Source organism: Vanacampus margaritifer, chromosome 4 (assembly GCF_051991255.1).
Source record: "Vanacampus margaritifer isolate UIUO_Vmar chromosome 4, RoL_Vmar_1.0, whole genome shotgun sequence".
NCBI lineage: Eukaryota > Metazoa > Chordata > Actinopteri > Syngnathiformes > Syngnathidae > Vanacampus > Vanacampus margaritifer.
The window spans coordinates 6,542,743-6,570,379 of record NC_135435.1 but is presented as its reverse complement, the minus strand read 5'-3'; the positions used below and the strand labels follow the sequence as shown (position 1 = coordinate 6,570,379).

The 27,637-nt window shown below is 39.0% G+C and overlaps 1 protein-coding gene across 3 annotated transcripts in view; it reads right to left on the bottom strand.

The window, feature by feature from the left end:
• Nucleotides 1-24,811, bottom strand: part of pacsin3 (protein kinase C and casein kinase substrate in neurons 3) — a 30,315-nt gene extending 5,504 nt beyond the window's left edge. For 2 of the 3 annotated variants that reach the window (XM_077563746.1, XM_077563749.1), the window contains exons 1-9: nt 24,402-24,811; nt 19,683-19,764; nt 14,525-14,625; nt 13,910-14,066; nt 12,586-12,821; nt 12,335-12,490; nt 11,179-11,354; nt 6,438-6,558; nt 264-406 (exon numbers count right to left, since the gene is read on the bottom strand). In XM_077563746.1, the coding sequence (XP_077419872.1) occupies nt 264-406; nt 6,438-6,558; nt 11,179-11,354; nt 12,335-12,490; nt 12,586-12,821; nt 13,910-14,066; nt 14,525-14,578 (1,043 nt within the window). In that variant the 5' untranslated portion in view covers nt 14,579-14,625; nt 19,683-19,764; nt 24,402-24,811. The remainder of the gene's footprint in view (nt 1-263; nt 407-6,437; nt 6,559-11,178; nt 11,355-12,334; nt 12,491-12,585; nt 12,822-13,909; nt 14,067-14,524; nt 14,626-19,682; nt 19,765-24,401) is intronic. The other variant, XM_077563747.1, reaches the window with a different exon arrangement.
• Between the last annotated feature and the right edge of the window lie 2,826 nt (nt 24,812-27,637).

Genomic DNA, 27,637 nt, shown 5'->3' with positions numbered 1-27,637 from the left:
AACCCCATGATTTGTTTGGCACAGTTGTAGGCCGGATGACCTTGCTGACGCGACCCTTTTTTAATTTTTTTTATTTTAAATCCTGGCTTGGAACCAGCAGTGACTGGGTATTGGGACACTGCCTGTGAATCGAACCACTCTCCTCTATGCGAAATTCAGCAGCATGTACCTCTATACTAGCAGCCAACTAATGTACTGCTATACTTCACATTACATTTTGAAGATGAACATTTGCTAAACCGAATTTGAAGAGTGTCTTGTACCTGATTGGCTTCTTGGTGATGGGACTGGGCGGGATGTCATTTCCTCCCGAGGAAACGATATTGGTGAGGGTAACTACGCTGTCGTCAGAGTGTATACCTCGCTCCTTCCTGCTGATGGTCCGACTTGTCTCTGGAGTCCACTCCTGTGTGCACACGTAATTTAAAATTAATCTCATTTGTGTAACCTTTTCAAATAAAGTCATTTTGACTAAATGTTCTTATTAGCTATTTAGTGAGTCTTTGTGTAGTTTGATGCTGTTCAAGGTGACCACAACTTTCACTTTATCAGATGTTGCTGTTTTCTAATATATACTGTTCTCATCGGATTGTTTTTTTTTTCATACAAATGTATTAGTGAAATTAATAATTACGACAATATTACTGCATTAACATAGATTAGTGGTAAACTATGCCACATTCCAATTTACACATTTGGATTGGTGCCATAGAAATATAATTATGTGGTATACTAAGGACCCTGCTGGGTTTTTTTGGTAATACTCTACCTGTGTGTTTAACTTGTTCCTGCCCATCTCTATTTCCAGAGGCATAATGTAGTCAAACACTAATTTGTCATTCAAGCAGCTGGTCGTCACGGCTGGTTTATGCCAATTTTTCTAAATTGGCCTTTAGGGGACAAATGATCCTGCTCTGCAAATTCTGTTTGGCCACAAGTAGTTGGGAAAACATAACATGACCAGTAAAATCCCTAGTCAAGCTTTATTTAATTTAATTAGGCATGATTTTTGTTGTTTCTGCTATTTACAACAAAATAAAGAGACAAATACAATTGCGCTTGAAATCCTAAGGGTATGTGAACTTTTGACTGCACTATATTGTGAGGCAAAGGCTTAATGGCCATAACATCCAAAATACTGTTGCAATGGTTTTGATATTTTCAGATGTTTAATTTGACATGAGAAGAGATTTGATTGAGAAGAATTTTGGTGACCATTCAAAGCATTTTTGTGTCATCAAGCGACGTTTAGCTTTTGTATTTTTCTCTCACATTTTATTTTACAACTTTATCCCAACGTGGAAAAGGGTTTTTTCTTTGTTTTTTGTTTTTAATTAAGTTTACTAAAAATGAAGAAACTAAGACATCATATGTACATTGACAGCCTTTGGCAGTAATTACAGCCTGAAGACCTTTTGAATATGATGCCATAAGCTTGGCACACGTACTGTATCTTTGGGTAGTTTTGCCGATTCCTCTTTGCAAGCTCCATCAGCCATTTTCAGCTCTTTCAAGAGATGTTCAATCAGATTCAAGTCTGGGCTCTGGCTGGCCACTTAAGGACATTCAGAGTCACTCCTTCTTTGGTGTCTTGGCTATGTACTTAAGGTCACTATCCTGTTGGAAGGTCAACCGTCGCCCCAGTCTGACATCCTGACCACTCTGCAGCAGGTTTTCATCCAAGTATTCTATGTACTTTGCTACATTCATCTCTATCTCACTCAAACCTGACTAGTTTCCCAATTACTGCCACTAAAAATCATCCCCACTTTATGTTTTTGCCACCACCATGGTTGACTGTGGGGATTGATTAACAGTGCCCAGTTTCCTCCAAATGAGACGCCTGGCATTCACACCAAAATTTAATCGTCTCGTCAGACCACAGAATTGCAAACTCCAGGCATGCTGTCATGTGCCTTTTACTAAGGAGTGGCTTCCATCTGGCCAATCTACCATACAGGCCTGATTGGGGAAGGGCTGCCAGATGGCTGTCCTGGAAGGTTCCCCTCTCACCACAGAGGACTGCTGGAGCTCTGGAAGAGTGACCTTCGAGTTCTTGGTCACCTCCCTAAATAAAGCCATTCTCCCCCAATTGCTCAGTTTAGACGAGTGGCCAGCACTAGGTAGAGTCTTGCTGGTTGGGAACTTTTTCCATTTATGGTTGATTGAGGCCACTGTGCTCACTCAAAGCAGCAGAAAGAATTTGTGCCTTGAGACAAACCTGTCTCGAAGGTCTACAGACAATTTATTTGGCTTGATGCTTGGCTTGTGCTCTGACATGCACCTGTGGGACCAAATCATGTCCAATGAACTGAATTTATCACAGGTGGATTCCAATTAAGCTGTTGGAACCTCTCAAGGATCATCAGTGAGAGAAAAAAATGATGCTACTAAGCTCAATTTTGAGATTTGTGACAAAGGCTGTGAATACATATGTACTACACGTGTGATTTCTGAGGCTGTAAAATAACAAAAAATGGAAAAAGTGAAGCGCTGTGAATACTTTACACACTGTAAACGATAAACGATACACGATACACTGTAGGTCTGAAATCTTGCAGCGACACTTTACCTGACTTAAAATCAATCACTGATATGCCTTTTGAATCTAATTTGTGTTTAGGCACGGACCGATTGTGACGTATGATATCCAAGCAAAATTACCGTGGCATTAAAGTAGCACTAAGGAACTTTTCAACCTTAACTCTTTGACTGCCAGACGTTTTCAGAAAAGGGATGCCGTGAGTGCCAGCCGATTTAAGCATTTTGACTGATCTTTCAAGGTCCACAGAAAATTTTGTTTGGACTATGGAAACACACCTACTACCAAATGAAAGATTGGACTCTCATCTTTCATCAGAAAAAAATGTTTGTTTCTACCTTATTCCGTTTTTCAGTAATCAACAATAGAAAATGGTTAGTTTCACCCAAATGCTCTGTTTTGAAACAAAATACAGAGAAATCAAGCTTTTTGTGAAACGGTATTTCATGCACTCTCGTGTATTTGACCTTTTTTTTCCATGAATGATGCCACAAACACCTAAACAGTGCTTTACTTCTGTAAAACACTACCACCAACAATGAAAAAGTGTTTTTTGATAGCAAAATACGTTTATTTACATTCAACAGTGTAACAATTTGACAAAACAATTTGGCAAACTATTTACAAATTTTTGCAACCGTGGTACTATTTACAATTGTGTGAATGTTTCAAATACAGTTTTTCTTTTTGTAACACTCCCCTGCATGCAAGGGGACGCAGCAGGATTTGCACAACAGATTAGTTTCACTGCGATGGCTCCTTCACGTGCAGACTATACACTTTCTTCCAGCCTTTTTTTCCGGGGAATAGCAAATATATACTGCAGTGTGTGTTTGGCCATGTTGCCATCAAGTCTACTCTCAGGATCATGATACGGTGACGTTACGGTGGTGTTACGTCTGGCTTCCTCATTGTCCTTCAGTTCCTATACCGGGTGGTAAGAGATGTTCTGATCCATCTTATCCGCTCCATTCATGGTGGCATCGTAGTCCATAACCAGTGTCTTCTCTGTGATCAGACTGTACCCACTCCTCCGATGAATATGCATTGGACTCGGGGCACTCTTCGTCGTCTGATTGAACGTCCGCCTGAGCAGAAGTGCTCGGTTGTGCTCCGCGTTTTCCGGCGTTAGCATCGCTAGCCGGTGAGGCTTTATGACGTGATCATAGCCGCCGCGTCAACGCTTCCAACTTCGGCGTCAACCTCGGAGTCACCATCATCATCATCGTCGTCATCAATGTGCTCTTTAGCATTGGTCGATGCTTTTCGTCTTTGAAAAAAATGCTCATGCGTGAGCTGCTTGCAACCAGTCGCCATTATGGCTTCCTCAGCCATTGTCCCCTCAACACTCTAGCTCCGCCTCACATCTTCTACTGACGCCTACCCAATCTTGTCCAAAGAGAGTCATCGCTGCCATCTAGGGGCCAAAAATACGCATTATACTAACTAGATCTGTTTGATACTTTCAGCACAGCTGGCCAAGGCTTTCCTCCACCAGTTTCCCCCAAAAAAAAAAAAACTTGGTGAACGTCTTTTAACGTCTTTGGTGGTCCTCCGTAGGATTTTGTTTTTTGGCAGTCAAAGAGTTAATAGAATATTTTCATAACTCTTCTGATGACATATTGACTTAAAACTAGTTGCACGCTACCTTTGCCATGGCCTGAGGGGTTCTGTATCATTTTTACTAGCACTAAGCAACTTTGAAGAGGATGGTAGGAAGTAGAACACTGCCAAACAAAAAACGACAAATGTGCTGAATGCTTTATGGCATACGTCACTTCAATCTTTCCCCATTCGTTACATAGACAAAGTCAATTTGAATGTCGACGCACGATTACTGCTTTCCTGGCAGAAGCTGGAAAACAAAACAAAAAATTTGTCTGAGGAGACAAAAAAGAAAAAAGGAAAAGGGAAGCTACAAGGATAAAAGGACAGTCAAGGGTCAACATTGGCCCGGGTTTCACTCACTGGCGTGAGCTAAAAAAAAACACCCAATACGCTTGTCCTCATAAGAAATGCGGTCTTCCTTCAGAAGTAACAATAACGCTTTTGTCCATATGGCGCCGCCATAATCAACGTAAACGGAAAGTTCCTTAGTGTTGCTTTAAATTGTATTAAAATCACAGCACTAAAATGTATTTAAATATATATATATATATATATTGGAGTAAATAAAATGAGCATTTTTTCCCCCGTGAAATAGACAATCTTCTTCTGTTTCAATCCTTAGTATGTCACAGTCCCATCACTAGTGAGCTATTTTTATAACGGACAGGGATTTTTTTTAGGACAATGCACATTAATCAATACAAGGAGTCCTCAAGTTACGTCCGAGTTATGTTCCTACGCTTGCGATGTAACCCGAATTTTGACTTAAGTCGGATTTCACCGTTAAAGTCGATATTTACATCAAAATACTTTGTAATTTTAAAAAACTATTTGCGTGACTCGGAAGGGCAGGAACCACTATGTTTCGTGTTTCCGCAAGGACATTCATTGCTGACGGACGGCGGAGCGGAACTAATTCAAACTTAAAACACGGAAATATGACGCGCCTGATGGGGAGCCGACCTGCTCGATGGACGTCCGTTGCTAGATGTAACAACAACATAACTTTAAATAACTTTAAAATGGCATGATTACTGTGGGAAATTAACGAAAAAGAAGGTGCTTCGGACGGGGCACCGAAAAGTCAAAACGACGTAGGTCGCATACGACGTAACTCGAGGACTCGCTGCATAGTAAAAAAGCATCCAATTATGCTCGAGTCTCCCTCTGCCCTCCTTTTCCCTGTAACTGCTCACCCTTCCCATCTCTGCTCAGCCAAAACGGAGAGACCAAAACGACGGTGGTCTCTCATCCTTACTTCAAATTAGCGGCTCATTTAACAATCTCCTGCAAAAAAGAAAATATGAATAATTACCGTGACCAACAGTTTGAGCAGTAATTGAAACCTTGACTTTTTAAAATCATGGTAAATTGTCAAACCGGTAATCAGTACGTTGGTCTTCAGTATAAACAACATTTACAAGTGTCTGACAGGCAAAACAGTTCTTTAACTGAAAGGTATTCACGCATCATGCCTTATATGGCAGCATAATTAAGTCAGTTTACATTACCACATCTGACATCTGCTTATTGTCTGTTATGATTTATTAAGTTCTTATGCAAACTGTATAAAAATAGGACAAGGGCTTTCCAATTATGTCTTCGGCTTGTGACTCAGCATCATAAGATGAACCGTGTGTGGAAGGACAGACAGCTGCAAGGAAAACACCAAACTCAGCGGAACAGATTACAAGTGACTGCCTGTGACTTCTTATGATAGTCCTAAATTAATAGTCAACAGTTGATTTGTTATTTCAGGCCTTTCCAAATTCTGAAGGTAATAGGTTTATTGTCACAATTGCTCAACTTCAATGCTTAACTGGATGTGCCTGTAATTTTCTTTTTTCTTTTATCTTGCAATATCCGTTTACTTTTTTTTTAGGGGGGGTTGCAGTGTGTAAATATCTGTGCCACTACAAGACCAGTCCAAAATCAGTAGTTGCAGTAGCTTTCCACTGAGAGTCTAAGGAAAACTGTCTGCGGTTGTATGTGTGTGTGTGTGTGTGTGTGTGTGTGTGTGTGTGTGTGTGCGTGTGTCAACATTCCACTGACCCACTCAGGACTCAGTAACACAACAGGGCTTTCACAAAAAGCCTATTTAGTATTCAGTTTGTCTGAAGTGAACACACGCAAAGTACGTTATACTGACTGGCGAGTACAAACGGGAAGACAAAAGAGTGACGATACATCATCTTTATCAAATTCTTAATTTCACAATTTCATTGACTATCTTCAAATTATTCATGTTCTTCATTCTTTCTGAATGGTGCATTTTGTGTTTCCCCACCTCATACTGTGGCCAGTTCATGCTCATGCCTGGCCCGTGGGTGTTTCTCCACCAACGCAGATCTTCTGTCTCATTAGCTGCTCGGATGGTCTGACCCAGGTCCCGGTACAGCTCTCGGAACCTGTGACACAGGGTGACACGTTAACTACGCCCTTTATGGATGCGTTGCAGTGATGAGAGTATTTCATGAGCAGTGGGTGGTCTGAGAAAGCTTTTCTTCATTTTCCATTGAACAAAAAGATACTTGAAGTCACAACCCCTAAACAAGAGAACATGTATAATGAATACAGAGCTTTTGTTTGTACTTGCTGCTAGTATTCTAACTTGGTACTGAGGAAACAAGGCCACCTGCCATGCCAACTTAAAATCTTGTTGTTACAAGTAGGACCTACATCGGAACCTTAGAAATGACTTATTTTTGGTCACATGGGACAACAGGCAGCAAGGTCAATCCTCTTAGTGAACACGCTGCTGCACCTGCTTAAGTGTAAAAGGCAGAAAATATTTTTGAGTTGTAAAGATATTTTCTCTGATTATTGCTGACTTGCAAAGCCTCTCATGTTGTGTTCATTATTCATGCAAGCAAAATGGCATTTTTTCCCACCACTACAGGCAAGTGGGATAGTATACAATACACAAAGCAGATGTGGAAAAAGCCTGTTAGTTTTCTTGTCTTTCTCATACTTCTTACTAGGATGTGTTAACACCTGTAATATAATTTGGTAATCTTGTCCACATTACAGCATCTAAGTTGGGGCTTGATATTCCAAATAGTGTGCTCACTCCAAGACTCCACACACTGTTGGCAACAGTTGTTAAAGTGCTGAGGAGAGTCGTGTGCTTTTGGTAGCTCGGATGATTTTCACCATGGAACATTTGGTAAAGCGACGCCAGCAAAAAATGAAGTTTAAGTGACCAAATTGCAAGTATTAGTGAAAAACCAACAAACAAACATATTACTGAGTAAGATAAAATTAAAACCACCACTCCAATAATTTTGGTGAACCAGCATTCGCATAAAAGCCATGTTTGGTTTGATTTAACTCATCCTGAGTGTCTATACTGCAAAACACGATTCAAAACTTGGGACAGCAAACAAAAAACTGTGCAAGTGTTTATTCGGGTCTCGAATGGCATGAACTTTGAACAACAAAATACACGCGGTGCCATGTAAAATATATATACTTAGTTGAACGCAGATTGGAAAACCCCTTTTCAATCCTATCCATATTTGGAAAATTGCTTGTTATAATACATAATGAGACAAATCTGTTGATATGATTACTGAACCAACAAGTCCATTTGATGGCGCTTTAAACCTGCTTGAAACCACTTCATTTAACGACAGCCTCCCTAACTAAAGTTTGTGACAGCTGAAGCCAAAGTGCTCCTACAGGAACTCTGGTCACAGAAAGAGGACATAGTTCTTTCATTGAAGTTAAAGTTAAAGTACCACTGATTGTCACACGCACCCAAGTGGGTCGAAATTCGTCATTTGGTGATTCTAACCCCCCCCCAATTCCAACCCATAATGCTGAGTTTGTCACACAGTGATCTCAGCTTGCACAGTCAAATATCTCCACAGCTATCAAATCAATTTTGACTTGACCCAAACATGAAAAGCAAACAAGTCACTGTTTGACAGCACCTCCTGTAGAACCCCCATAATAAGGAATCAATCAAAAGAATGTGTTTTGTGTTAAGACCTCATTGGATATTTGCCAAGCAGGGTTGTTATGGTAATGGTGGGCTAGTTAAACAGAATGTGAGACCAATAGTTAATGGACAACAGCAGGAGTTTTCCATTAACTTCAGTGTACACAAACTTAGCCATACAATACCTGCATTCCTTTAATTTGAGTCATGAATCTAACAAACATAAATAAATTATAATTCAGCATGAGAAATATTTGTATATGGCAACACACACCCTCTTATATTGTAGCTGTGTTCAGAATAATAATTGAACTGAATGAACATTGAATGCTAAATAGTGCCATAAATATTATTATTTTTTTTTTGGTCCAACACTGGCATTAAAGTACTGGATGTCCTTGGAAAAACGATGAAGAAATGTCCAGAAGAATACTGGTCAGAGAAGACAAGATGCCAGAAAACAACTATAAAGGAGCAGCAGAAATCTAAATTTGACATCAATCTGTCAAATTCAAATTAAATTAGGAATAGCCAGTGTTAGAGTTTGATGAGACCAAGTATGAATTTGGTGGACGCAAAAAAAAACAAAACTGCAAATGGCCAAAAGACATACGACGACAACAAACCTCCGGGTATTTTCGGCGAAATTAAGTTGAAGAGCGTTATCTTTCAACATGCCAGTGACTCAGAGTATACACTGTACCTTTAAAATCAACAAAAAAAATTTCAGGAAAAGAAAAACGTCTTAAGGCCTCGATACACTAATCCAACGTCGGAAGTCGGAAAGAGTCCGAGCATCTGATTAATGTATAAATCACCGTCGTAATGTCAGATCTCATTGAGGAATGTCTGGGGGGCATTTTCGGTGGATTCGACATGTTTAATAAGTGAAGTGTGCATCACGGGGGTGTGGTGCATTATGGGTAGGCAGGCTACCAACTTGTCATTGAAAACTAATATTTTTTTATTTAATCCATTTTAAACATGCATAGCACGTCAATACTGACTGCCCTGTGCAGGGACACTACAAAGCTTATTTAAGTGCTTAATATTTGGCTGAATGTGTGCACTTTACCAGGAGACGGGTCGAAGAGGGACACCAGAACGCAATCAAGAGACGGGTAGGATTTTTCTTCACTGTGGGGGTTTTAATCCAGGAAGGAGGTTCTAATGACTGGCTGCAGTGTGTCCTGTGTGACCCGCGGCATGAAGCTAGCGTGGCAGTTTGCTGCAGCTGGCGGCATTGGGGATATTGTTGACAGCACACAACGTAATGAGATGTCATTAAGTGAACCGTAGTATGTAATATGTTGCACTGCTAAGAAACGTAATGTCCCTGTAAATCGCTAGTTTTGTAATGCATAGTCAAAACACTGCCAACAAAACACAAATAGAGTTGTTCTGACCACATAACACTCACCGAATAAATTGCCAATGTGACATGCCGCAATAATACAGTATGTAAGCCAACACAATGTGGAAATGTTTCTCTAGTTAAATGTCAAGTGAAGTTAAGTGGCAGTGACTGGAAAACGATTTCTGTCAAGTTAATCAGTGAGTTTCGCTACACGTACATCCACTAGCAAGCTTCGTGATGCTTCTGTTCCCTCGGTTTTAGGATATTGACAAAATAAATGTGTTGAAAAAAATGTTACATTTTAGCCTCCAGTTGGATCTTTCTTTTCTGTCTAGAAATTGGGAAGAGTGAACGGAAGTTTACAAGCGTACAATTACGTCTTGTTGGAGCTGTGCAATGGTGTTTTTTTGCCTATAAACTCCAAAAATGGCACAAAGTTCACCTGTCGTTTTTTCACTTAAGGCTGAAAGCCGTTTACACGATGCTTGCAAGCTTTAAGGTGTGAAGTTATGCAAACACTTTCAGCACTCTGATCTCCACCATTCGAATGATAGCAATGTTTGATAGCAACGCTTTTTTAAAACTTGATTTTCACGCATGTGCAAATGTAATGCGCACTTCACTTACTGGTGACAGCCCGTTGTGAGATTTCATCACTCTGATTGGCTGTTAACTAGCTAATCAGCGCATGGGGCAAGAAATGGACATGATGAATGCGAACAGTAAGCAATGGAAAGCATTTACAATTACTTTACAAACACTCATTTTTCACATTTGGACATAATTATAAGAACAGAAGATGAATTATTCGCTATGGTTCAAGTCAGACCAGCATTTGTATTACAATACCGTTAAAGGGTACGATCGAGTGATGAAAGTCAAACTATGGCAAGAAATGGAGACGCAACTGGATATATCTGGTAGGATTTACTTTTATATTACACGATGCTCTGTAAAGAGCCTGAGGGTGTGCTACGTGTGGGAATACATCATGAGTATGCATTGTTTATGTTTTTATATTCCACCCATGTAAGAGCTCTTCGGTTTACTAACAATGAGAAATAGTGACTACCGCCGCCAAAGGTACTTAATAATTGCCGTTGGTGTCTGTCTTTTGCGGTGTGCACAGTAATTTCTGGACTATAAGGCGCACCCAACTGTAAGCCGCAGGTGTTTTGATGTTACCGCACCGGGTTTTCGCTACTTTCTTTTCTATAATGAGGGCGCAAATTGTCTCGCTCTTGTTCTGTCTCTCCTACTGTATTTGGGCTCACTTTGTTTGTTTTGCTCTGCCTGACGCTCTTGCGCTTCCTTTATAGTGTGCCTCCTTGTGATCTGATGGATAAGCCGCACCTTTGTATTAACCGCAGGGTCGAATGCGAGTGAAAAAGCCGCGGCTTATAGTCCAGAAATGAGTGTACTTGCGTCAGTTTTCCCCCGTGACGTGCTGACGCCACAGGCGGTAGGCATTGGTCACATTTGGCCGACGTCGGATTGGTGTATCGAGGCCCATAGAATGCCCAGACACAGTCCAGACCTAAATTCAGCAGAAAGTGGCATACGCTAAAGAGGGATTGATGTGTATTATCCAATGTTTTTCACAATTCAAAAGAAGTTCCCTATATAAGATGAATGTGGGATGCTTGTCGAAATACCTTAATGATCAAGCATTAGAACTATGTAGTATATTTTTTACACTCCATTTCCTTTAATGTGCCTGTGTCCTACCCTTCTTTGCTGGACAGGTCGAGGTGTGTGTGGATATCCAGCAGGACCTCTTTAAAGAAGCACAGCCTCTTGCGCTCAGCTTCCTGGGTGAGGTCAAACACCTGCTCCATGTCCTCCATGTAGCGAGGGTTACAGCGGTTCAGCTCTTCCAAAGCCTTTTCATAACGATCTTTAGCCTGCAAAACACGTGACCCTTAGTAAGATACATCGAGCTTCATTACTGCACATACAGAGTACAGACCTGTGTAAAACAGTTTAAAAAAAAAAGGAGTGTATGTACATATAGTGCTTACTAACGATAAAGAAAACAAACAAAAAACACCCAACATCATAAAGCGTTCATTTTGACTGTTTCAATTCCCGTGAGCTCTCAACCACCACTTTGAATAGGAATGTGGAATTTTAAACTGAAATGAGCCAGAAATAATATCCAAATTTGAGCAGGCTCACTGGGGTTTCTCAGTCAGAACATTTAAACACAAAATTGACTTATTTGGTTTAGATACTTGGGCAAAAATAATGTGTATTACCTTATAAACAAAAACTGTAAATTTACATGAAAATATATTTTAGATTTCGGTACTGGTGTATTGACCATGACAAAAACTGTAAAAGACTTTGGGAATGAGCAATGCTATGAAATTAATTTTGAGCAATTGTATTTGTTAAGTACTGTGTAAACAATATATCCGCATGGAGCTGTTGCAATTAAATGATGTCATATAAGACAGATTGTTATTCTGCACCCTGACTATGAAGTGTATTAAATATAGACTATTTTCCAAAATGTTTGATGTTATCTCATTCTTCCTGGAATCATGCTGCAGGGTTCTTGTTAAAGACCTCTTGTCTGCCTTATATATCTCTGTGAATTGACTGATCTCGAATTTGTCAAAGGATTTCCCTATGTTTGGTTGATCATTTCCCTCTTGATGACCTGGAACTTTCTGCCATTGGAGAGTAGAAAACACAGGAAACAAGTCCGGCCATGTTTCAAAGTCACAAAATAGACGTAGGCTTTTTTTGTTTTTTCGAATTGCAGCAAGGGCTCCACATGTCAGCATGCAGATGTTAAGCATTCAAATATGCAATATTAGTGTTGTATATGCAGATAATCAAGGCAAGTGTGTCGGTGCATGTAAGCCAAGCGTCATACTTTTTCAGCCTCTTGGTTGCAGCGCTCCACACGAGCAGTATATTTGCGGACTTCCTCTTGAGACTTGGAAGGGTCGGCCTTAGCATGCGTTTCCCTGTTAACGGCTGACCATTCCTCTTTCCTGGTCTGATGGTAGCACTTTTTACTTGAGTCCAACTAGACACAAAAACAAATGCACACTACTGCTTCTCAAATAATATATACACTCATAAAGTCATCCTGAGATGGGTATAAAAATGGGCGTATCAAACCTCTTTTAATTTGCGGACCCAGGGTTTCTGAGCTTTGCGGAAGCCATCATCGGCATCCTTTGTCTCCCTGAAACCTCCAATCATCTGCTTGTGGTAGGCTTCTTTCTGCCAATTTCGCACCTTCTCACTGTCTTCTGCTGCTAGCCGGTCACGGAGCTCCTGATGCAGCTCACTGAGCCGATCGGCTGCCTGCATGAACGCGTGCCACGCCTTCTCCAGTGTACCATACTGAGGGCCTGAGTAATACAGTAAATACAAGCATAAAAAATAATACTCTTTTTGATCAATTTGATTACCGGTAGACAGAAAGTATGACATGTTTCATATTGGTAAAGGTGGCAAAGCCAAAGTTGTAGAGATAATGTTTAATGACAATGCTTACGATGGAGTTCCATTTCTACGGCAATGTCTTAAGATGGCTGAATTTGGCATAGTCTATAACTGTTTATTTTTTTAAGGTACAAAACAAAACCCATTTATTTTAGACAGCAGGCATAGTCTATAACTAACCAATGCCAGGGGAGTAGTAACATCATAAATACAGTAAATTATTATGGGGAAAAAAAACTTTTGGCCATAATAAATATAAAATGATTGATCAATGGAAAAGCTGTAAGCATGGCGGCAACTTAGCTGACTGTGCAGTCTTGTTCAATGTGTACCATTTGTCACGAAATGTTAATATTTGTATGAAAAACATTTCTTGGCCATAATCATAATTAGGCTTTACACAATCACGATTTTTTGAGCCGATCAGAGAGTTTGGACCCCCCCAAAAAAAGATCAGATCTGTGTAAAGTATAATCATAATAATAATGATGATAGTAATGATGATGATTGCTTCAATACATATAGTGCCTTTCAAAGGACCCATGGGCACTTAACTCATGAGGGTTAGCTGGGCCACGTAAGTAATTTGCCGAAATAAAGATACAGAGTTGTTTGCAAAAAAATTATAATATAAATAACAGTCTATGTATAACCAAGTCAAAAATTTAATTAACAGATAAATACACGCCAGCAGTGTGTTTTTCAAAAGAACTACAGTACATACAGTTATGCTTGAAAGTTTACATACCCTTGAAGTATGTAAACTTATGAGCACAACTGTAAATGTACAAAAGTGAAACATGGCTTAATGACACTAGAATGCTTTAATCAAAACATTTGCCACAGTATTTTGAATTTTATGGGCATTAAGCCTGTCTCCTGCTGTATAGTGTGCTCATCTATTCATCTAACTATTTTCCAGGAGGATTCTGTTTAATCAGATCTTGTGGCCTTTTTTTTGTATGGTGGATCCACCTGATCTGATTGAACTAACCTTTCTCAACCACACCTCTCCACCTCTTGGCCCAGTCGCTCAGCTGAATGGCATAGCTCTTCTCAATCTTAGCCCGCTCCTGGAAACAGCTGACCAACTCATTACACAGTCGCTGGCCGTCGTCTACCCGCTTCACCGTCCTCTTGTAGTTTCCCGGCTTTATAGGACACAAAGCGATCATATTAAGCACACAATAAAACTACACTTGAATGCATTTTCTATTGGCTCAGCATTTTTCCAAGGTTATTATCAGTGTTCACCTAAAGATGCAATGGAGGTTTGGTGGTTGACAATAAAAAAAAATATTTTCAGGAGATTGCCCCTAAAATCAAACCTTTTGACTGACTTTACGGCAGCTGAAGAATGTTGTCATTTATAGGCATGCTATGCATTTCAAAAATGTTCCAAATCAAAGTTTGACAATTTGAGGTCTAAAAGCGCTAATTCATGCAATTTCGGCCTTTGCTATCGCCACATCTATTTCAACATCCACAGTGATGAACTGAGCAGGGGCCACATTGAGGCGAGGCCTATACTCTGGTGGAAATGGCGCGTGGGTTTTGTTGCAAAAACAATTATTTTGAAGTGACAGTTAGTGTCTTGTAGCTACTGTACCTCCCAGAAGCTATCGCAGCTCCCAAGGTCACTGAGGTCTCCATTGGAAGACATTTTGTGGTCAGCCTTACAGCAAAGAATGATGGCGGCTAGAGACAAAACTGAGAAATAAATTGAAATATAATTTAGAATAACGCATAATCCAAAATGATCAAATAGAATAAAATATTTTCATAAATGACATATATTAGCAGACTTCTATTTAAAATTCAAACAGATTTGGAATGTGATAGAAACACAGAAACTACTATGTATTGAGAGAATCGGACCTCAAGAATAAGCAGTGATATTACTGCAAACTAAGTTGTAATTAATACTATTCCAAAATATTTCTCAAATGTGAAGCACTGGCAGAAATCTGATGATGAACTCTGCCCAGAGTTCACCATGACCTGACTTATACATCCACTTCCTGCTGTTTGGTCATTGGACAGAATCTTCTTTCAAGGCTAGACAATTTCCTGCTGCAGACACAACAACTTGAGATGAAAACAACCAATGACTCAAGGCCCCCGGTCCCGACCCTATTATTTAACTTGGGGGGATGCTGCACTTTGTGGATGTATGGCCTTATGGGTTTATGTACAGTATTTCTTATACAAACTGTAACTATATGAGCTGTATACAGTAAGCCGTCTGCACAAGTCATTTGCATGTACTGTAGTTCTAATCTAATGGATATTAAGGGAGGACATTAGTGGTGTTCCGATACAGATACTGGTATCGGCAGAGGTCCCGATACCGCATTAAAACAGTGGTATCGGTATTGGTGAGTACTAACAAGTAACATGCCGATACCATTCATTCTGACGCGAATATAGGACTTTGGATGCAGCATCTTGTGTCTTGCTCATGCAAGACATTCACTGATGTGTGACATGTTCACTGCATACCGAGCTGAGATATCCTATTAGCCCTTGAATGCTCTGAACCAATGGCAGGACAGATGTTTCATGCTGGGGAAAAAAAAATAAATAGGTATAGGTATGGTATCGGCATCGGCCGATACGGCAAAGCTGGGTATCGGAATTGATATCAGGGGGCCAAAAAAACGGTATCGGAACAACACTAGAGGACATTGTAAGAAAAAGTTAGAGGAAAAGGACCCTAAATATATTGTTAGACCTACAACAGAAAGCATAATTGTTCCACCCGCCGCTCCAAGCCCTACACTTGCCAGTTCGACCCCCTCCCTACTGTTCGGTTTCAAGCTCTCTGGTACATTTTATCACTGACATCATTCTCTCATCTCTCTCTACTGGTATTGTTCCTAATCCAACATCATTCAAAACAGTAGCCATAACCCCAATATTGAGAAAAATTAATACAATTTGTCTTATCTCCAACCTCCCTTCCTTTCCTTCCAAAATCTTGGAAAAGTACAAACAGCACTTATAACTAATGACTTCCTCCTGGCAGTCGACTCAAGCCTAATCACCATCCTCCTCCTCCTCGGTCTGACTGCAGCTTTTGATGCCATTTCTCAGTCCATCCTCCTGAACAGACTCCATAACATTGGCATCACACAACACCCCTTCACTGGTTCAGTTCCGACCTGTCTGGCCACACCCAGTGTCTTCAAATGAAATCATTCGAATCCCATTAGCCATTAGTTCTGGTGTCCCCTAAGGCTCTGTCTTGGGTCCCCTACCACTTGGCAATATCTTGTGTGAATTCAACTTACATTTTAACTGTTTGCGGATGACATCATACGCTACCTCTCCATCAAACCCACTTCCTTCCTTGCTGACACTTTTTCTGAACTTAATTGGTTCTCATCCAACTTCCTACAGCTCAACAGTGATAAACCTGGCCAAAATTTATGATTTTTCCATTACACTTGACAATTCCTCTGTTTTCCCCAGCCCCCAGGTTAAGAGTCTGGGTGCCGTCCTCAACAGCACACTCTTTTCAAGCACAGCACAGCATAAACAACGTAACCAGGTCTGCATACTTTCATTCATATATTATATAGGCTCCGTCCATCCATCAACCCTCACACTGCTGCCATCCTTGTTTCCTTCCGCCTGGATTATGGCAATTCTCTTCAGTATTAGTCTCCCGCTTAAAATCGCTAAATAATTTAAAGTGGATTATGAAACTTGTATTGCAGTAATGTTAAAAACAGCCAATCGAGTAGGCCTATCATATAAAAGATAAATTATAGCAAGACTGTAAATCATCTTGTACTGTATGCTGGTGTGCTTAATGTGTATAGAATAGATGAGTAACATTCCAAAAATGTCGCACCTCTCAGACATAAGCTAATCACGTTTAGACAGCTAATTTACATGGGAACTGAAAGACGACGACGTGCATGTGCGTGCGTGCGTGTCACAGGAAAATGGAGGCATGCCAACAGCAGAGGAATCTGCCACTAGCAAGCTAGAACATGTGAGTTTATGAGAAACCTTTGCTGCGGGCTGCTAATTGCTGCTCATGCATTCTATAGGACAACATCACAACACAATGTGTGTGCCCACACAACGTTAAGGGTTGTATTTAAACATTTAGTTGCCATGGTTAAGGAAGGTTGAAACAGCAGTGACAGAGCTTCACATACTATACCATACATACTTCGCTTCAGCATGTCTGAATGTCAGGGTGTGGTTTTCTGAAAATAGGTTCAACTTCAAGTCAAGTTACACTATGTGTTCTATGAGATGCATTAGCTAATAACTGCACATCATGTACTGTACTGCCTACAACAAATGTGAACTGTTAGGATGAAGCCGACCAATTGATAGCTCCAGATACTAGGTCCTAATCATAATTTATTTTCTGTTCTGTCATCTTAAGCCTTTTTTGTGTTGTGTACATTATGAAGAAAAAGTGCATACGCTGGTCCCCAATCATGAACTTGAGGTCAGCCACTCATTTTAAGCAGTGTGGAGTAAATTTGTTTCAGGACAGATGAGTTTGACGAACGCTTCAAGGCAGACGTGCATGCACATGAGTCAAGCATGACCACACTAGAGGACGACGCCCACTTGTCTCTGGCAGTTCAGTTGCCTGTGCTCGTCTGTACTTTTCCTGCTTGCCTCTAATTGAAATTGAACTCAAACTATGAGAATAAGACATTTCAGCTTCTGTCCCACCCATGAACATGCATAGAAAAAGTCAACTTTACTCTGGTAAAATATCAGGCTCTTCAAAATTTTAAAACCTGTACAATTAATTTGAAAAAAGAACAAATCTGTAATCTTCTTCTAGTGATGTTATTTTGGTGACAATCAACCTTTTGTAATTGTGCTAAAAATAATAACATAATAATGTTTGTTTTATGAGCGCATAGTACAATATAGGACTTCAGTTTCATATTTCCTCCATGTCTATAACATGAAAACAAAACTATCCCGGAAGAGCCAAATACCAGCGGTGAAGTATGGAGTTCTTCAGCTCTAACTGGAATTAAGTCAAGGTGGGGGCAGTCACAGAACATCTATTTTGGCCCAAAACCATCAGATATGTAAGCCAGGAAACTAAAACTGAAGCGACAATGCTGCCAAGCATACAGTCAAGTAGTACACCGATATAAACTAAGGACTAGCTTCACCATAAAAATAAAAAAGTCAGTTTTTGAATGGCCCAAAACATTTGGTGCACTTATGCATAGCTTGGTGTGCAAATATCTGCCTATATCATAACTAGCACTGACACTGAAGTGGACAAAAAAGAAAAAGGTGCATCCTATTCCTGTTAATGTTCTTATGATAAAAACGTTGTGGCTCAGAATTGACAGAAATATAGAAATTATATCATTCAAAGCACAATCCAAACAGACTTGCTGCTGCTAAAAAAAAGCAGTAGACTGTGATTGTTGGTTTATACGAAAGTGGGTCAGGAGGAGGGAGGAATGGATATGGAGGCCAGTCCAGACCTCATAAGCCCTCACTGGTAACCTCGCTGTCATTAATCTGATTATTGTACTCCCTTACTATATACTGCCACACATAGTACAAGCACGGTTCCACCAGCATATTTTGTAAGCTTTCTTTCAACATTCCAGCAACATTCGGGATGGTTTCTAAGGCACTCATTATGGCCTAGAGGCTTCCAAAATTCTATAAACAGAAGCACTTTGAGACATTTTTTGTTTCAGCTACTTTAACCCTGCCCACTTCTAGCCATCGTATCAAGAACAAGTTCTGCTCAGTAGTGTTGTCACTATTAGCTTTCCCAAATGAGATTTTAAGAAAGAAATGTGTTTAAAAATGTCTATGTGAACTCTGATCCTTTAAAAAAAAAATATATATATATATATATATATATATATATATATATATATATATATATATATATATATATATATATATATATACACAGTAGTTCACATTTTGTTATTTAAGTCCTATGCTTACTGTACTTCTATCTTCAACCCCAAATATTACCATGAGGACACTACTGGATTCTCCAAAAACATTACACTAGTTTTGATACGCTGTCAAAGCCTCAAACATATTTTTAAACTGTATTCTACAAAATGAGAGGTTTTCTGGCCAAGCATTTCATTCAACTGTCCGTGTGATTTAACAGAGTACAAGACAAGGTCAGCTTTGTACAGCAACTAACGCTAAAACTATGGACTGGTTTCAAAATTCAACAGTAATTAGAAAGGCCTCTGTATTGTTTTGATCAAGAGACCATAGAACATTTTTTTTGTATTTAATGAAAATAAATTGAATCATCTCAAGGTGCTGCAGGCTCATTAGTTGATTGAAAACCTCTCCTAGTTTGCATTGTTAAAGAACCCAAGGAGTCCAGTGCCAACTGCTAAATAAAGCCAACCAACTGCAAACCATGTAATCTGTCAGAGATTAAGAGGTATCTGTTTGGACAAAGGTCAATCGAATGAAGAAAGGTAGCACAGTATGGTACAGTTAACACAGTCAACAACGTGGTATCACAACATCTATATCCTTCATTAGATCTGACTGGACAACATTCATCGATACTGTAAGTGTTGACAATTATTTCATTTCATACACAGGTTTTATAATCATTGATGAATCAGCCACAGTTCATCATGTCTGCAATCAATCACTATTATATTTAAAATAATTAATGAAAAGACATTGATAGCCAAGCAGCCAATAAAGCGTTATGAAAACAACAAAATTAGAGTGCCATTATAGGGCCGTGAGCCAACAGAACTTACCTTGCCAGAGACGAAAACAGAGACGGACAGATGTCCCAAAGGAAGTCTCCTCAGGCCCGGGAGACAGAGGAGAAAATAAAGCCTGCACAAGCAAAAGATGAGAAAGCAGAAAGATGAAGAATTGTTTGATAGCAGAATAGCAGCATGTAGTTCGAGATGCCGCCGCAGAATGGCACCCGCTACGCCCAAGTCTGGTGCCCATTATAAAGGTCGGAAGAGGTTAGAAGGTGGCACATTTTGGGAGTCACAGTGAAATGCCACACATAGAGCTTGTCTAATGAAAGAGCAAGGGACGCCTCAAGCACTTGTAAGAAGGAGGTCAAAGATGTTGACTCACGCCGCTAAAATAACCTTTTCGGCAAGGAGTTGTAAATGGAGGCAAAAGACTACAACAGACATTCTGTAGTTGTAGTTTACTGCATACTCGCATCACAGTTCAATAACGTAGAAAGACCAATTGTTTCACATCATTCAGGTGTTGTCTCAGAAACTAAGATCTGTGGACAGTCTCTCATGTCTTTAATTTTACTTTTAAAAATATTGAAATAATACCAAAGTTATAAAATCTCAATTTACTGGTCCTCAATTTAGTCAACTATTCCAATACAGTAAAATGTTTTTTTAAGTGAATTCCTAAGATGATTGTGAAGAATTGCTTTTGCAAATTCATTCACCCGTTTTCAAATGATCTGATAGATTATGGGATCTCACAGGATTAATGTTCTTTCCACAGCAAATCAACAATTTTTTGTGTTGTAGTTGTCAAGGTAGCAAATGCAATGAAAGCCTATGAAAATGGTAGTTACTGCTCAGTTATAAGCCTGAATTTCCAGATAAATAAATACATTTCCCTACAAATCTTAGTGTACACGTACAAGTTTACTGATTAGAATGTTCTAAATTTGAGTAAAATATATATTTTTTTTTAAATAATAATAAAAATCGCAATTATCAATTTATAGATTCATATTGGGATTAATCTGTATTGAATCGAATCGTGATACGAATTGAATCGCCAGGTACTAGGCAATTCACACCCCAAACTTACAAATGCACGCTCAAGAGGTTTCATGTCAGGGTCGGAATTAATGAGCAGTGAAAGTAAAGAATGAGTAGGAGCAACATGTACTGCCTCAGATTTCTAGAATTGTAAATTAATGGCAACTACTTTTGTCCAGCCAGGTTAATAAAAGTTACTGTAACTATTACCAATGCAAAACATGTATGCACATGGACAAGTAGCGTTATCATTAACCTGTATAAGAGTGATGGAAGAAAAAAAGTTAACCACTGCTAATTGACAATTCTGAAATGACGTCACAACTTAAGTCTTATGCTGCATTCGAAGAGGCTTTGAAGTCGGATTTATCCCACACGGAGTGTCCAGATCCGCCCTCAAACAGTTTGAGGCAAATGTAAACAACAAAGATGGCTGATTCCAATAAATTCTTTGTTCTGGTTAACGCAGTCATTTCAAATCACATTGTGTCACGTGAACATATGTCTTGTCATTGTCTTTGAGGACGGAACTGAAATGATCCGAGTGGGCTAAATCTGATGTCCCACTTTCTGCGAATGCGTTCCTTGGTGAAATGACACTCTCTGCTCATTCAAAAGCATTAAACTTTGGATTGTTGTAATGTAATTTGATTTGTGAGGATTATTTTGATTTGGAAATGTGATCAAATGTTTGACTATGTAACAATATGTCTGGTTTGTATTAGTGTTGTTCTGATACTGGTATCGGCAGAGGCCCTGATACTGCACTGCATTAAAACAGTGGTATCGGTATCTGTGAGTACTAACAAGTAACATGCCGATACCATTCATTCTGACGGTAATATAGGACTTTGGATGCAGCATCTTGTGTCTTGCTCATGCACGACATTCACTGATGTGTGACATGTTCACTGCATACTGAGCTAAGATATCCTATTGGCCCTTGAAGGTATCGGTATGATATCGACATCGATCGATACTGCAAAGCTGGGTATCGGAATCGGTATCAGGGGCCAAAAAAACGGTATCGGAACAACACTAGTTTGTATGCTACTAGTCACAGGCAAAAGCAATACAATACGCTGTGGAAATGAAGCGTAGTATGTGAAAATAGCAGAAATCCGTGGTGGTTCGTAATTGTCAAGTTTGTTAAATAAACACTTAAAGAGCGCACAATATAGAGGTCATGCAATTCACGTAGCACATTATTGAATATTTTCTTATTAGTGGCACAGTGTTAAAAAGACTAGCTATTGCAAAAGGTAAAAACAAAATAATCAGCTTTTTGTTAAGATGGACCTTTGTTGGAGTAAATGGACACAAAAAGGCAAAAGATAAAGCAAAGCACGCCGAGTTAGTCCATTAAAGTTTGCTGAGCTAATCACAAGGTTTTGTACGACGTGTAAGGCATACTTTTTAGAATGATTTCAGAGACAATGGGGTTAAAGATGTTCCACTTTAAATTGCTAGTCTAAAGACTCCTGGTGAAATTTGAGGCATTTGTAATTTTACAAGTGAGCCTTAAAGAGTCCCTTTAATCCCCATGATACTAGTACACATTTGCCAACAAGTTAAATAACTTATGTGAACTTAGTTTAGCTGAAAAAGTAGGGTTTTACTCACATATACTGTACTGATTTGTATTGAGATACAATCCACAAAAGCATTAAGTAAATAAGCATTGTTAAACATATCAGTTAAGACACTATCCAGGGAGTGGATCATGGCTCACAGTGAAGTCTGTCATCACCATGGGGAGGAAAATGTATTTCTTCATTCACACATAATATAGCATACATGAATTTGATAGCGTGCATTTTTCATAACTTTTGACTCTTGACTTGAGGAATTATTTCACAAGATAAACGATTTCAAATTATTGCCCTAGCCTGAACCCTGACCTAAAGCCAGTAAAAAATAAAATACGGCGGAAAGCCGATGGTGTCCATAAATACGATAAGCCCTCACAATCCAGTGGTTGTAATAGTAGAATTATACAAGGAGAACTAGTCACAAGTCACAGTTAACAACAAAAAAAAAACATGTGACAGTTCAGAGTAAAGCTGAGGATAGGAAATAAAAAAAAATAAATAAAAGGGCCAGCACAGAGTGGCAAATGCAGCACCGGTGTCAGAGAAAGGGATAACTCAGCCTTGTTCCCACACATACATGTGTTCTCCCAGCTCATTTCATTCCATCCACACTCCCAGGGACGCTGGCTTGGCATAATCCGCTACATGTCGCATGCAACACTGCCAAAGATTAACCCAGAATCTGATTGTCCTGCTGTTCACGTAAGAAAACACTTTGCACTTCTCTGTGCAACAATGTCAAAGGGATCTTGGACTTTTTTTTTTGGTTTCTTTTTATGTGCTGCTAAAGTGGGACTTCTTTGGGAAGACAATGGGAGAAGTTTCATGCTTGACGTGTGGACTAACTGGGCCAACCAGAGCCTTGATATACTGGGTAGGAATTAACATCAAGCATTGACATGTTTCAACTTTCCACAAAATTCCACTGGCTTGAAGCTGGAGGAGGATTTTACAGATCCAGCTTTTATACTAGTAGAGCTTGTCAGGGTTTTTCAATCTCCCCCACATGAATTCCAATCAGGCAAAAGTCCACTGGCTCAAAAAAAGGCCAAGCTGATGAAATCTTTTGGTACCAGATATTAATTAACAGGAGCTTTTGCACACTTGTTTGATATGTCATTAAAAAAAAAAAGATGATGCATAACTCTCTCTCTTCCTGATATCAGTCTGTTAGTCAATGTTATGAGGATTCCAAACCTACAACATTGGCTGAATTTTACTGAGCAGAGTTAGAGGCCATGTCTGTTAATAAACACCACTAAACATACACGGTTGAGGTTTCCTTTGTGCCACACCCACTTCACCAGAAGTTACTTTGACTACCACTACATGTCATTGACATCCTTTCGCTACATCGTCTGTCATCTCTTCTGATTTGAATTTGTTGTCGTCGGGATTCGATGTAAATTTAAAAGCTGATATCATCAATCAACCCTGTAATCCAGCACCAAAACTGAAAGACAAATACATGAAAATATGATTTGTCTAAAGTGTCAATTCATTGTAAATAGCCAAATGTATACAGTACTTTCTGCAACCTTTGCTTGCATGGAGGTGATGTTGCCACGACTAGCCACAAGGATAAACTTAATAACCACTTCTTGTGATAGGATGCTTACTATTTTAGCCATAAAGAAGCAACAACAACCAATCCAAAGTACGCCGTTTTCAATACCTGGAGTGGAGTTCTACTTGTACTTTTCCAATTGGTTGATAGAGAAAAGACAAAATATAAAAATAAAAATAAAATTAAAATGTTACACTGCCTGCAGCAATTGAATATGTTAATTTGACAGGGCGGCTCGTGCTCTATTAAATATGCAAGCTGCATGATTGACATGCATGTTGTCTTATAATGCTAGTTTTAAAAAAATAAACACAGTAGAGACTAAATCTTTTTTTAATGGTGGTTATTTGAATAAAAAAAATAAAGACTAGTGACTAGATCACAGCTAGTCTTCGTACAACAACAAGCGTCATCAAGCGCCATATGTCAGCATTTGAATCAGAGAGATTGATTCCATTGCTTCAACAAACACGTTTTGTTTGTTTGTTGTTGTTTTCCAAGACGCTAGTACAAGTGCTGCGTTGTCCCCATCGCGCTCAGTTAACAGGTGAAGTTGCTTACCTGTTTCCCTCCGAGCTGGAGGAACAAACCAGAAGGAAAAACCACCTGGGACCGCGCAGTTGCTCCCTCCCAAGCAGACGCTTCAACAGTCAGATACAAACTCGGCCGTAGTCCAACCTTGTGTTGTCTTCACTTGAAAACCTTCATTAAGTGCGACATCATGTCAAGTTTTACTCCACGGTGACCCGACGCCGTCCACCTTCGGCCATGTTGACGATATTGACCGACTTTTCAGATGTTCGCGGGCTCGGTGTCTTCTCCACTTCGGTTAAAACACTAAATAGTGTTACACCAAAACAAGTGGGATTGCCTCTAAAAGTTTATGGAATCGGTTTTGAACGACAAGAAAGCGAGGCGTCCTCCTTCCACGATCCTGACTGGCGTCTGTAATCAGATGCTGCACGCCACAATATCCATTCATCCTATTACACTTTAACCCTTCACTGTCAGTGTCCTGCCCCGGTGACGAGGTGATGCCTTCGATGGCCGTCAGGCAAAGGGACATTTCAGTCCGGATGGCACAACACTCACCACTGTACTGTACTTGTTTAAGTTTTTGAACGCATTCAAATATTTTGATAAATAGAGTATTATTTATTTTACTCATCCATAAGGAGAATACACTTTTCAGGAGTTGTCTTTTACCAGTCCAGGGATTTTACGTAGCTTTACAGCCATCTATTGGTTTCAAGATGCAACTGCAGAAAATGACTTAAAATCCTAAATTGGGGGACGGTGGGGGAATAACATTTAATAATAATAATAATAAAACATTAAAATATTTGCAACTTTCTGGGAAAACTTTTCCACTGTAATACTAAAAGAAATTATATATTGATGATACACATTATGTACTGTATAATAGGGAATAATTGCTGTTCCATCTTTTTTTCATTGAGTTCTTTCTTCAGTATTTTAAGATCATGTTTTTATTTTCTTGATGATAATGAAAAAGGGCTCATAATCATACATGACACCAACCACAACGACCAAAATAAATGGCTAGAATTGACATGCTTGTAAAGCCAAATAATAATACCAGCATCATATAGAATAAGTTGATCAAATAACGACTTTGGAAAGCAAATACGATAAGTAAATGTTCTCAACATGTGCTGTTGTAAACTCGTATGTTTATTTTAAGCATAAAGTTTTAACATCATTGTTCTAAATGCTGTTATTTTGACGCAAGTTATGCAACTTATTAACTCCAACACTTGTATTGTCTATTTAGTTCATTTTATTACAATCTCTTGTATTGTGATAGCCTATTTGAGATTTTGGGATATCCCTGATATGTCAGTTTAGGCTCCAGATTAAAAGGTGCTACCACCTTTAAAAAGCTACTTGTGTCATGATATAATTGTTTGTGTGCTTGTTTGTTATTAGTGCTGCATCAAAAGCAGGGTCATGAGCTCAGCGGGCCGATGTCGGCTATGCCTGATGCTTTACTGTTTTACGGCTTCAGTCCACCAGTCCGGCACTGTACATAGGTGTAAATATGTCCAATATGTCCAGTCCATTGTCTATCCCGCCTCATGCCCAAGTTACCTGGGATAGGCTCCAGTTCATGACCCTAATGACAACAAAATGAAGGGAAAAATGAAGTTAAATTAAATATTGCGATTCTCTCAAAAAATGTGAGCTGAAAAGTAAATAATTAAATGAATTGAGGACTAATTTTGGAATTGTGCTTCACATGCAGTACATAATGTATACTGTATATTAATACAGTTTGAATATACTTCAGCAATGGTGCTGCTTTTTAGGCCTAACAATATATTTGTACAGTTTCTAAGGATATGAATACACAGTTATTGTACACACATAATGTAGATTCCCAGATTTTTGTCTCAGCATTGACACCATGAATGTATAATGCGGTGGCAAGCCGTCAAATGTGTTACCTGGGCCTTCAGTGGGTACTTGCCCAACCTAATCCGCCTCTTTAATACCACCACTATTACATTTCAATTATAGAAACCATCAATGCACAACAGCACACAGCTGTGCCATGTGCAGTACAACATCTGGGGCGATTGAAAATCAATATCTCATAAGATGACAAAAAAAAAAAAAGAAATAAAATACATCATGCTCAAGAGAGATGCTGATCATTAAATTATTAAGCTAAATTATTAGTATGATTATTAAATGCATTAAAATTGTATATCCATATTGCTACAGATGTGTTTTGCTAGTCAAACTTAGCTTATTCGAACCAACAAATCAGAGGACTGAAATCTGACAGGCGAATTCAAAATCTGATTGGTTAAAGAAACAGTCCTGTTGGTAATTCAGTGTACCGTGTTTTAAGTTAGATTGGTGAGCACAGCAGATTCTTAAGACCCTGTGCAGATAAGGTTGACATGGCAACAAATCTGCTTGGACAAAAAAAAGGTCTACATACATGGAAGCAGTACAGTTAAGATGAAGACAAAAGACTATTGGGATAGGTTTTTAATAGGGTTGTCAAAACTGATTGTGTTAATTTTGTGTTCATTTAAATTTTCTTTAATGCACGATTAATGACCGCCCCTGTCTTGGAAAGCCTGTATTGGGGGAATTCCAGTCGCAACGCAGCAGACACGTCCACGTCAAAATCGAGCAGTAATAAATTTAATAATAATGCATATATTTTTGGAGACTGGGGTCAAGTTGTATTTAACAATTTTTTAAATTTGCAGAATTTCAAAAGTTACTTCATGTTAAAGATTAGATAGCTTTAAATATGAAAAGAAAAATGCACTGAGCTGTCACCAACGTCTTGCAAATGCATTTATGCCATCTAGTGGGAGAAAAATTACCTCAACAAAAATCAATATCCCCCTCATTTTTTTTAATAGCAAATCCCATATTATAATTTTAACTCAAATTTATGAATTATTATGATGGCGAAAAGATGCAGCCATATTTCTATTAGTTTAAAAAAATATATCTACATTTATGTTAACAAAAATGTGAAAACTTCGAAAAAATATATTTTTGTACATTTAGAACAGATACAACATTTGTGATTAATAGTGCATTAACGATTGAAGTCATGCGATTAGTTACAATTAAAAACAATTAATTGCCTGACACCTATAGTTTTTAAATTAAGGTTGGTGCTTCTGAAAATGTTCAGTAAATAAGTCCTTGCTGTCCCTGACAGCTCAAGTCTGTTTAGCACCAATTTCACGTCAGATATTCACCATAAACTGTGCTTCACAACATATGCAACACAACGAATAGCT